At 41.3% G+C, this 12,501-nt stretch overlaps 1 protein-coding gene across 1 annotated transcript in view; it reads left to right on the top strand.

Annotated features, from left to right (window-relative positions):
• LOC103896579 (autism susceptibility gene 2 protein-like) overlaps positions 1-12,501 on the top strand; it is a 179,543-nt gene that overhangs the window by 17,719 nt on the left and 149,323 nt on the right. Inside the window, exon 2 of the mRNA XM_009276447.1 lies at positions 2,608-2,817. Coding sequence (XP_009274722.1) covers positions 2,608-2,817 — 210 coding nt within the window. The remainder of the gene's footprint in view (positions 1-2,607; positions 2,818-12,501) is intronic.

Below are 12,501 nucleotides of genomic sequence, written 5' to 3'. Positions count from 1 at the left end.
GAAACTTTATGCAATTGGCTAGAACATGGGTTTCTTACGGAGGAGGTTATCCCAGATATGCCCATAGTGATCCGCAAAATTTGACCCATCTTACACCCTCTTTAAAGCTAATGGGAGCTAGTAATTTCTTGATGGCAGTGCTAGCCCCATTAGACATTTTATAAGTTTCTGGAAGCCTGCCACTGCTTCATTTAGATCCCTAGCTGGAAAAAAAAAAAAAAAAAAAATATCCCACAAAAGCTATTGAGTCATTAGGAGATTTTTATTTTTTTTTTTTATCCCACAAAAGCTATTGAGTCATTAGGAGATTTTTATTTTTTTTTTAAAAATTGAATCCTTTTAATAGCACTTCTATCTACAAATACGAGCGCTGTGTTTTAACAGAAGTCCTGTGCTGGTATAATGTGCTATTCATAAAGCACTGGCTTTTTTGGTACTGATCTGAAAAAATAAAGATATATGTTTATCATTAGCAGCACAATGATAGTTATCTTAAGGCACAAATCTGTTCTATGATAAAATATCTCATTGTCTCAATAGACTGCATTGAACAAGTTGTAATTCTGGTGCTTTTCTGCTGTGTTGAAGTCACTCTGTGGGAATTGCAGTGTTACTCAGTGTTCCAGTTTGTTTCACGAAGTGTAGCCGAATAGGGCTGAGTGCGGGAATCGGTGTGCGAGGTGCTCTGCATTTGTTATCCAGGAGGTCAGCACGTATTTGTAGTTGCTGTAGTTGCTATTTTATGAAGCTATTGATGATGAGAATTGGTGAAATTGGTGAAATAACCGTAATATATGACACCTGAGAATTTGCCTTCGTGCATTTGTGGCATATATCTAAATCTAAAACCTTCCTGGGAAAGGAGACAGAAGGTGTGCTCAGAAAAGTGATTCTTCTTGCTTTATTTTTCCTTGGGCTTGCTGTGTAGGATCTCTCAGCTTCTGTACAGTGCTTTTCACAAGTAGATCTCAAAGCACGTTACAACGATCGGTGTTACTACTGACTCTTTTTTTAATAGCTGGAGGAACCAGAGAAGAGACATGACGTTCTTAAAATACTGATCCTGCTTTATAGCTAAGGATGCTAAAGATTTTTTTCATGAGCTTGGGTAAAGCTCCTAACTTTTCTCATATGAGTAACACTGTGAAGAAAAGCTTAGGATATTTCCCGTGGTGTCTTAGGTGAAGAAAAGGTAGAAGTGTCTTACAGCTTCTGTTCCGTACTCCCTTTTTTTAATGGTTGTAAAATTATTCTTTTTAACAAATATCAAATTTGAACATTGACTGTCTTCAGTTTAATTAATGTTCTCATTTGTTTTAGTTACAAATTTTGTGAAGCTCTTGTGTTTTAGGTAGGCATTTAGGGAGCATTCTTTAATTAAAGCCAAACTGATTTTTGCCTTTAGGCATGGGTTTGTTGCATTAAAAGGTGGCATAACTTGAATTATGTTCTCCTGAACCTGAATCTTTTTGTGGCACAGCGACCAACAGCCCAATTTCTTTCCTGCTATTGGTTATAATATTAAGTGACAATAAACAGAAGCATGAAGGCTTACAAGTTCATATAGTACTTGATGGTAGGGCACAGAGAGCTTTTGGTCAAAGCAGCCAAGCATGTTAGTAGAGTATGCTTAAAGTATTACACTATTTAAGTAATATGCCCCTTATATGGAAATACTGTACTCTTACATATGGAGTTCTTGGAGTAGATGTGAATTAGCAAATTGTTTTTATTAGATGCACAATATGCATTGTAATTTACACCTTTCCAATAGCTTCTAATTCTTCTCTCCCAATGACCCTCCAGCCTCCTCGTCCTCTGCCTTTAATTTCGTGTTATTGGAGAGGTTTTTTTTTTTTTCATGTAACATTTATTTGAAACAAAAATATGAATTGCGTGTGTTGCAGAGTATCAGTAAGAAAATACAGTAGCTGTAGGCTAAGCGACAAAACACATGTTTATGTTACAAGACTTGAGTGTTTTTTATAGACAGATATTGATTCTGGGGTTTAAAGAAGGGTCAGTAACAAGTTTTCAAATACAAGCCTTTTGTGTGTGTGTGTGTGTGTGCGCGCGCGCTTTCCCCATCCCCCTGAGATTTGGAAATCTTCTGCTTAGGTCAGGCTTGAGGGAAACGTCCGCTGAAGTCAATTGAGATTCATTGGCTTTAATTGGATTTAGGTCAGCTCTTGCCTTGTCCTGTCAAATACAAGAAATAATAAAAATAAATGTGAAAAGCCAAGCCTTGTTTAAATTGAAGACAATTGTTAATTTAAACATTATAAACATAGGCTGTCCTCTAAATGCTTACTTCATACATGAGATGTGTTTGAGAATTATGAGGTTGACGGTATGAAATCTAAAGGAGTATGTGTCTGCTTCTGTGCACTCACTTCATCTGACAGATTTTATTTTGCATTTGCCTATCTTTTGATTAAGTGGACACCAGTGAAGACTGCTTTCTTCTCTTCTGGTGACTGTAGCATTGCCTCAAGAATGCTTTGCTGGTCACCTAGAATTGCTGCTTAAAGAGGTCGACCAAATCAGAGCCGTATCTTAACCGCTGTGTTTTTCTTCTCTTCCGTCCCCCACTCCCTCCCTCTGCAGAAGGACGTAGCTCTGAAACCTCAGGAACGTGTGGAGAAGCGACAGAATCCTCTAGCCAAGAAGAAACGGGAAGCACTTACCAACGGGCTGTCTTATCTTCCGAAAAAGAACAGACTTCACCACCACCAGTACAGCTCCGACCGAGAAAATGATCGTAATCTTTGTCAGCACCTTGGGAAAAGGAAGAAAATACCGAAGGGCCTCAGACAGGTGGGAGACAAGTTATCTGTTGCGGGGAGGGAGGGCTTTGGCTGTTGGCACGTGGTATGTGGAAACGGATTTCTCATTTTGTGGGATCACTTACTTTAACTCCTTCGTAGTTGTTTTATTCTTGGGCTCTCGGGTACCGCTTGGTACCATGTCCTGGTACCAGAAGAGATTAATTGAGTGGGAAAAAGCAAGCAGTGTATTGATGCTAGAGCTGAGTTGATTAATAAACGTGCAAAGGTTGGAAGAGCTTTCCATAGGCTGGCTGTGAGACTGTCAGGACAAACAAATGTGGTCTCTCTATTACATTGTTAGGCCAACTTGGTGCTATAAATAAGCCTTCTTGTCTTTAGCCTTTGTACACAGAAGCCTAAGACCCCCCTTGAACATTAAGGGCAAGGTGAGGTAATTGCGAGAGGGGCAGCTGTTAATCAAGACAAAGCTCTAAGACTGATAACGGTGCGAGGAGCTCATTTGTAGGATGTCAGTGGTACTGGTGCGTGCTCTCTTGGGTAACTAATCACCTATCCATAAGCAAGAACTTCCTGCTTTCCCAACACTGGTGTTCCCTTTACTGCGGTAGCTGTGGCGCACATGTGACAAAAGCGAGCAGATAGCATCCAGGGTTGCAAAGCTTGAGGCTGGAAATCTTGGACTCTTATTCAGGACTGTACAGTGTTGTGTTTCTTGTTTTTAAAAAAGAAGAAAGCATGACAAGTGTGATTTCTCTGGTGAGCAGGATGCAGAAAAAAGAGCCATGTTTTGCTTTTTTTGAATAAATATCCCTTGTGTGTTTGCTATATGTAAAAGACTAAATTAGAGCTGGGCATTTTAAGTATAGCATGTGCCTGTATGGTCATTCGGCTCATTGTCTGCGAAACTGAAGTCTAAAGTAACAGTAAAGAGGTCAGCTTTGACCTAAATTTGAGTGATATTAATGACTCTTTAACAAAAATTTATGTGTCTAATGGAGATGGTTGATATTCATTGAATGAGTCTTCATCCTTGTTTGGTGCAAACGAAACATTGCTTTGCAGAGAAACTTTTAGAAAATAGTGAGAATTCACTGCTCCTCATTTTGTCAGCTCAGGGAAGTGGAAGGAGCATTGAGGATGACAAGCACATTGACTTGTGTTCGGTTTTGATACTCAGAGTTACAGAAGCTGGTAAAAAATGTTTTTGTGATTATTTTTAAGCCTACACTGTATATAGAAATAAAATAAGAGATTATACAGCGCTTCAGCAAAGCAAACGATTTGAAAAATGCCTGTTCTACACTACCACACCCGTTAAAGGTATTTCTTTTAATTTAATTTTACTTTGTATTTCAAAGGGAGGTGGGAAACTCTTCAGGATAGTTGATGCAATGGTAATGTAATAAGTAGATATTGAAGGTTGCTGTGTTTCCTTGACTTTTTTCTGTGTTCACCTACACGGTCGTCATTCTGTTCCTTTTTGGTATGTCAAATGGTAAATGTATGTGCTTTGTGCAGTAGGAACTGGCATTCGTAAAAGCTGACTTTTTGCACTATTTGATTCCCCTGGCATAGCCTACTGTCAGGTGAAACCTTCCTGCCCGGTACTTAAGCAATGAAGGAATCGGCCTTGCTGCTGAGGGAGGTTATTTGTGAGGTTATGTTTTTAAGAATAAATATACACTGGCTTGGAAGGTATTGAGTTGACAAATGTCATGGAAAATGGTTTTCCTTTTAGCTGATAAATCTGAGTACTCTGCTTAATTCCTGAGGGATAAGGCTGAGAGGAAATAAAGTGTCTTGCTCAATATAAATTTAATACATTTGGTAGGGGTATAGCTCCTTAGATAAGAACGTTTTAGTCTCATGAACAGTTTAGGTGCTGACAAATCCAAGTGGCTTTGACACTTAGATGTGGAAAAAAGATGTCATAGAAAAGACTATAAAGCTTATTTGAAAAGACATGCCCACAACCTTTATATATAGTATTTCTGGTAAGCATTTTCTGTCTTCTTTCAAGACAAATGGTGAAGACCTCGAAAAAAGGAGGAGAATGATAAGTTCTGAGGATGGTTTTCTCTGATCATGTAGCACTTTCCCTCCTAGAGTGACTCTTGGCTGCACACCTTGGGTTTGCTTCCCCACCCAGCAACATCCCACTGAACTCCTGGGCTCTCGATGGGAAGTAAAGTTTCTTGTCAACCTTCTCAGATGACAGCAAGCCAGGAACTGGGGCCCACTGTGTTTTGTGCTTGATAAAGTAGGAGGGTCCAAAGCCAATTAAAGTTCAGTATGCTTCTGGAAATACATATGGTGTCCTTGCTATTATTAGGGCTATATATTTTATATGTAAACAATGTATCTTGCCCCTGTTGTCCCCGGAGGAATCCTGAATTGTCACATGTGAAGATTATAATTGGATGGCAGGATGCAATCTCGATGCTGTCACTTGCATTCCTGTGCTGGCGTAAGACCTTGGCTGCAGTCTGTCCCTGTTGGGAAATGTTTTATACCTGGAGATCTTGTTCGTTGTTTTACCACTAGTTAACAGTCCTGTCTGATACGCCTTTCTGTGAAATCTGTTGTCTGCTGGAAGTAACTCTCACATGCAGGATTTATGGTATGAAGCTCCCTCGTCAAACAGATTTAGTTGAAGTCAGCTATTGGAAGGACTGCTAATTAGTTTTCAGAGAAAACCCTTGCAGTATTCATGCAGGTATTTATCCAGTTATGCTGAAATGCCTACAGGTTTGAAATCCAGAAAATGTGAAACTGTAGGTTAATTAAGGCTCATACTTTACTAGCGAGAAGACTTTTGAACTCTGCTTTGTGAGCTTTTATAAATGTACTTATTAAATGCCTCAAGGAAACTTTAGTTGGCATTAAGCAAACATAAGACTCATCAGAATATTTCTCCAGCGTTTCAAATTTAATTTCCTTTACGATAATTGGTGATGGCGTGTTTTTATGTGTTTTCTGTAAAAATCATTTGGAAATCTTAAAGTGAACATTTTTAAACTAGTAAAAGGGTGGCAACAATTTTTAAATAGTTTTTAATGAGTTTTTATTCCTCAAGGTTCGAGCAGAATGGGGCATACTAGGAAACAATGAGTTTTCATTGCAGAAGGAGTGTTGAGAGTATTTTGATAGTGACAGGGAAGGATCATTTCTCTTTATTCAGTGGGTGTGTGTTTTGGAAAGAGCAGAAGACACTGACTTTTGCTACCTCTACCATTTCCTTCATTGTTTTCTTTATCTGCTGGGAGATTCATACACCTTCTTGCAGAAAAAGATCATCTTTGGCATATGCTTCTAAAACAGCAATCTGTATGCTGCACAAGTCGTATCTTAACTGGCTTATGTACATACGAGAGCCAACTGCTGCTGGGCTCTACCTTAACCGGCTGATTCCAAAGACACTTGCAGAATATTACATCCCAATCCCAGATACCGTGTGAGTGCAAGGAATGAGACAAACTGGTAATAAATAAGGGGCAGATGATGAATAAAGGGTAGAAAACTTGTGATGGAGAGATGAATTAGGAGGTAAATTTTAATGAGATAAAGGAAAAATGGGAAGAACAGCAAAAAAAGATACACCGCTGACTCTGGCAGTCATCAACCTCAAGCATTACAAACTATTAGCTTTCACCTCGTAGTCCATTACATGAATCAATTAAAGGGGAGGGAGGGAAGTATTGAAGCTTTTCCTTCTCAGAATTAAGTCCACGATCCCCTTGGCAGTCTCGCCTTGAATCTATACATCTTAAATTTGAGACTGCTAAGCCTTTTGCTGGCTGGTCTGGATGGCTGCTGTTGCCCCCTGTCACAGTCGCTTGCGAACATCACGTCGTTAATTGTGTTGCAGATTTAGTTATAGCACACTTGTCGTCTGGTGCAGAGGTGCTTGTGTGCTTCAGCGTGGCAAACCTCTGGTGCGGAGGGTGAAATAACCGTTGTGTGATCTGCATTTAATCATGCTTACAGTCAGGAATGGCTTTTGCACGCTCTTAGAAAAGCCTGTACATGACAGGTAATGAGAGCGGAGCGGGAGGTGGGTGTTAGCTGAATGGTTTGTGGTGACATTGGTTGGGGAGCTGAGCAGATGGGTTTGATTGTCACCGGCAGTGTGATTCCAGTGAGAGCTGACTGTGGTGACAAGCGATTTACAATGTGCTATTTACAGTTTGGGTTTGCAGTCTCTCAATGACATCTGAGTGCTCTTTAGCAACTGCTTTCATTACTGCTTTTCTAAGAGCTGTTAATTGAAAATGAAATTGTGGGTGGGCTTTGGGAGTGCAATAGCGGCTACAAGTATTATACGCAGCCATGGAGAACTGTTTAATTTCTTTGACTCCCAACTTGTAGCTCTGTGCAGCAGCAGGGGAAAAAACGTGTACATATTTGTGCAGTGTGAGGTCAGACACCTTGGAAATACTGCATACAACATGCATACACCCATAATGAGTGATAAAGGCTTGAATCTCCTTTTACATAGCTGCTGTGATTTGGGATTACTTTACTGGCAGCCAGTGGATTTCAGTGACTGTAAAACTGCTGAAGATCAGCAAGGAATCTGGGCCATGAAAATAGCTCAGGCAGGACAATAGAAGGGTTTGCAAGCCGTGCCGGCTGCGTTTGGGGTAGTTTTGCACTCTTGGAGGTCTGGCTCTGTATGACTGAAGTTAAAGGAAACACTGCTATTGACTCGTAGAGCGTGGGACAAACTTGCACGCCTTAGGAGTAGTACCAACTAGGCATCGGGTCAGCAGTGATACTGCCATGCATTGATGGAAATTGAGATAATGTTTCCTTCCATTCTGTTTGTAAAGAGAGAGGGTTTGTTTGCCGTTTTTTTTTTTTCTTTATTTCAAATGGAGGTTGGAGGTCTGGCTCTGTATGACTGAAGTTAAAGGAAACACTGCTATTGACGCGGGGGACAAACTTGCACGCCTTAGGAGTAGTACCAACTAGGCATCGGGTCAGCTGATACTGCCCCATGCATTGATGGAAATTGAGATAATGTTTCCTTCCATTCTGTTTGTAAAGAGAGAGGGTTTGTTTGCCGTTTTTTTTTTTTCTTTATTTCAAAATAGTAGCACAACCACTTTGAAATGACTAGGTTTGCTGTTTGTGTTGCAACCTACACAGCATGGTTTGATTATGTGCAAGTGTTGCCAAAAGGTTGAAGTCACCCCACGCAAATGTTGCAAGCAACAGGACTTTGCAGGGGGCACTGGTTTAATGGAACGTTGTCTGCTCTGTGTTGGTATCCTGTCGTTCAAGGGCATTGTTTATTTGGATTTATTTGTCAATCCACACCTTATTAACAACATTTAATTTGAAAAATAAACTATGAAATTATGAAAAAATCAGATTACAGCACTGAAAGTATAGAAAGGGCCATATACAGGTAACTGTGCTTTGAGGTTACATCACACCATGAGTGGATGTAATAATATTGTGGAAGAAGATGCTTGTGTGGTAAAAGGAGATAGGCAGATCTGGGCCTGGAGAAGCCTCTGTAGGATGGAAAAGGAGGAGCATGTCTGTGAGGAAGGAGTGAAGTGATGGGGCTGTGCGCAGGTCCAGGCTGGGCAGCGTGGTTTTTCGGAGAGGTAAATGTTACACAAGGGTGTGCGTATGGAGGGATGTGCCCAAAGAGGGGGCCCGTTGTGAACTAACATCGTCTGTGCCTGCTGATGTCCAGCTCAGCATTATCTAGTCTACTGTCGTGCTTTTAAAGCGTTGAGTGCTTTGTGCTGGCCAGTTGGTAATTGCATCCTCGAAAGGGAACCGCGCTTTATTTTGCACACACGCACAGTATGTGGATTTCTGTATGTGTGAGAGAATGCGTGTCTAAAAGCTGGGCTGCTATTCAGTTGCCCCTCTTGTTTCCCTCTAAGAAATCGCCACTGGTGACAAACAGTGCTTGAATTACAAGCGTTTTGTGATTCTCAACTGCTATTTGCTTCTGATCAGAGGCCACAGAAATCTCCAGCTGCACTTAACCCGTAGTCACCATATCCAGTGCATCATCTGTGAAGGCACCCAGCTGCTCGAAAGCATCCAAACAACTTCTGGGCCCTGATAATATATAATTGAGCTCAATGGGCACAGAAAAGATTGTTGTTCTCTACAGAAAGGACTGAAAAATGATGTGTTGCTTCGTGTGTCTGTTGTTCTGCACTGCACATCCCCCCCAGGTTTAATGAAGTTCCTGAATAGGCCCTTTGGATTCCTTGAAAACACACACAAATACAGGCACATAATGTGAAATCCAGAGCCATTCACAAAACCAGGCGCGATGACAGGATGCAGCTAACATTTTTCCAAGCGCGGCGAGGAGCTGTGCTCCGTGGCATGCTGAAGCAAACACCTGCATTCATTGATCAGCCGCTCGTAGAAGCTGCCACTTTGCTGAAGATTTGCCTGTGGTGACGTGTCACAGGCGTTTCCCCCCCTTATAATCACCAGTTTCACCTGCAATTTTTCAATAAGCTATTGAATTATACCTCTCTAAATGATACACTGCAAATCCAGCGGGTCCTAATTGCTAATGATGGTTCTGAAAGACTTTCATTTGACTGTAATTAGGTTTGCAAGCAATCAGCTGCCCTTATCAGAATTGAAAACACATATAATGTAAAATACGGGCTGGTGGGAATGTAGCGTTTTCTTAAAAGGAGGAGGGAAGAGAAAGATGTTTTATTAGCAGAAGCTGTGACATATTTTAACACCTTGAAAACATCATGTGTGAAATTAATTCTGTTCAGTATTATACCATCTGGCGATGTTATTGTTCTGTATATATTGCCATGTAAAGTGAGCTTTTTTCGTCTGGGTACGAGCCTCTGTTTGAAATAGTAATCGTGAGTCAAATTGATTACTAAGGATGTTATCCCTGCTAGATAGGTTAAAAATACATATTGGGAAATCTCATGGACTCAAAATGGCTTCCCCATGGAGAGCTTCGCTTGCAGGGCTGATGAAATTGGAAGAAAAGGGCCTTGGTTTTGCCATGCCCCTCTCCTGTGAATAAGCATATGTGCTCAAAGGTAAGAGAAACTATCCAGGTATTGTTTATCAAAGCTGAAGTAGAAAATGCCTGTATCTTAGACTCAGTACCGTGATAATTGTTTAATAACACACTACTATTTTGAACCTGTCTGTATGCTTCTGCATTAAACACCCAGCTCAGAGCCTCCTTAGAGAGCTAACGGGCATTAGTGGCTTGTATCTTCAGACTCCAGTGTAGGCACAGAGAGTCCCCCTTCGTAGACACAGAAGAATATAATCTTAAAATGTTGTTACAATCTGGTGTTTTCCCACTCTGGCTAAAATATCAGCTGTTTGGCAGTGTGGCCAGCCTCTTAACCAGGACTCAAATGTGGGCGTTCATACCTGATATGGAGACCAGTGTAATTATCGTGATACTGTTACTTCTAGATGGTAGAGCTTGTACAGCCAAGGCAGAGCGTGGAAGAACTTAGGTCATATCTAGAAACAGGAATGAATGGTGGGATGTTACTATCTCCCACATTTCTCTGAAGCCGATGGTGTGAGCTGATTGCACCTGGGATGTGGCAGAAGGAGGGTTCCTCTGCCTCCTCTGCTTTCACCTACCATTGCTGTTGTGTTGCAGGTGATCAGGCTTGTACGAAAGTGAGTAATGTTGGCATGGTTTTATTTCTAATGCAAACTTTGCCACTGCTTTGCAGTCTGCCCTGCTGCGTCTCGCTTTGTCTTTTGGCTCCAGTTTATGCAGCTGTGAAATGGAGTTGCCAGAGAGATGTCACCACCCTGTCAGCAGACCAGGTAATGCTGTTGGGAGAAAGTGCCCCTGTGTGCACCACTCACCCATTCCATCCAATGTAACAGAAACTCCCAGCAAATTCCAAACTGAAAAAAGATTAGAAACAGTGGCTTTTGGGTTAACCTAATTATGTTAATCAATTAGGTATCTTGAGAATAATAGTAAAAAAAAAAAAAATTACTGTGCATGGAGCAGTTATTGTCTCTCAGGATTATCTTTTTTCTTTTAATGTTGGCATCCTACTTTAATTGAAAACTTAAATGATTATTAAAGGTGCTGTATTGGGAAGTGAACCATATTTTAAATGTGCAATGCAATCAATTGCTGTCTTCAAAGTTCCTAGGCCTGTTACCAATAAGGAATTAGGCAAAAAATTAATTTTGACTGAGGCTGCTAGTAGATAAGTTAAGCTCTATCTTAAGTGATATAAGACAGTATAATAAAGTGAGCATATTGAATTAAAAAGAAATCTTCCAGCACTTTTTAAAATAATTTTTTTGTATTCTACAAATAACTTAAATCTAAGCCAAGACTTATGACCTATAGGTTTGCCTGTGTATTAACTGGAAGCACAGCAGTTCATCCTCAAATTTCTTACAAAAAAATTGAAGTGTTGAAGCTATGTTACTTAATTCTTCTTTTTTCCTCCACAAACTCTGTATTCACAAAGGGAGGAGGTGTAAGAGCGATGTATTTAAATGTGGCTGTAGCATCCAACAGGGCACTTGTGGGTGTGCAGCATCTTTCTAGTTGCAGGGCTTGCCAGCGGGTGCCGCGGGGAGCAAGGGTCTGTGCGTTGGTGCTGTTCCCGCTGTAACACCCAGGCAGGCAGGCAGGTAGGTAGGCACAGGGAGGCTGTGATACCCCGCTGCAAGCACCATGGTTTGGGAAGAGCCATGGGAGCAGGAGAGCAGCCTCAGGAGCGTGTCAGGCTCCTGCGTGATGCTTAGACTCTTAGTCAGGCTTTTGTAACCTTAGGTCCAGCTCCTGAGTGCCGTAACTCCGTGGATTCAGGGCCACGGACCTAGGCCATGTGCTTGAGAAGTGCGTGGGAACACTGTTAAAGTATCAGTGGAAAACACTTGGAGGAACCGTTCCCTTACTAAGGAGTGTGGAAGGCTCCCTTGTTTGGCTTTTCCAAGGGGAAGATGACAGGTGGGAAAAGGAGGCAATTCCTTGAATTCAGTAAGTGGGATATTTTCCTGTCTCTTTGTAAACTAAAGGCAGTACTCCTGCTTCTGTAGCTGACTCGTTACAGCTCCTCTGAAGAGGAGGGAGGCTGTGATTCCCCTAGGTCTGAACAGCTGCATTTTTGTCTGGGATTTATTAGAAGCAGAAAGTAAACGTCAGTGTGAGTGGCAGTGTTACCACAGCCTGGTAAGCTAAACCAGTGTTAAATTCAGGTACTGAGCTTGCACGATTGCTTTCATGGTTTGCAGTGCTTTGTGGTGCCACTGCGGAGTTTTGGAGCCTTCCCTGGATTTAGCCTGGCAGTGGCCATGGAGGGGCCAGCCCCAGAGGCCGCCTGCATCCCCAGAGGCTGCATGCTCCCATGGCATTCCTCAAAGAAATGTGTGTGCATTGCTAAACTTTCTGGTTTTGATTTCATTTCAGCAAAAATGACCTGTGCATAAAGCTCAGGAAAATTCTTGGTCATCTTCCTCAACCTTGAGGAGGTTATTCTCTAGTTTGTGTGGTTTCACAAGTCGGAATGTTGCATTTCTATAAAATTAAGACATTTTAAATTTTGTTTGTGCCTAAACCCACTGAAATGGAACAAACTTTTAAATATGAGTCCCCATTTCCTATGTTTAACCCTTTTTCATAATGTATGAACTATATGCGCTAGGAAAGCCTCCTTTGTTATTAGCAAAATGGGACATGGCTTTATTTTTT

Source organism: Aptenodytes forsteri, unplaced genomic scaffold (assembly GCF_000699145.1).
Source record: "Aptenodytes forsteri isolate BGI_AS27 unplaced genomic scaffold, ASM69914v1 Scaffold209, whole genome shotgun sequence".
Classification (NCBI taxonomy): Eukaryota; Metazoa; Chordata; class Aves; order Sphenisciformes; family Spheniscidae; genus Aptenodytes; species Aptenodytes forsteri.
Note: the sequence above shows the minus strand (reverse complement) of the source record. Positions and strands in the feature narration are given on the sequence as shown.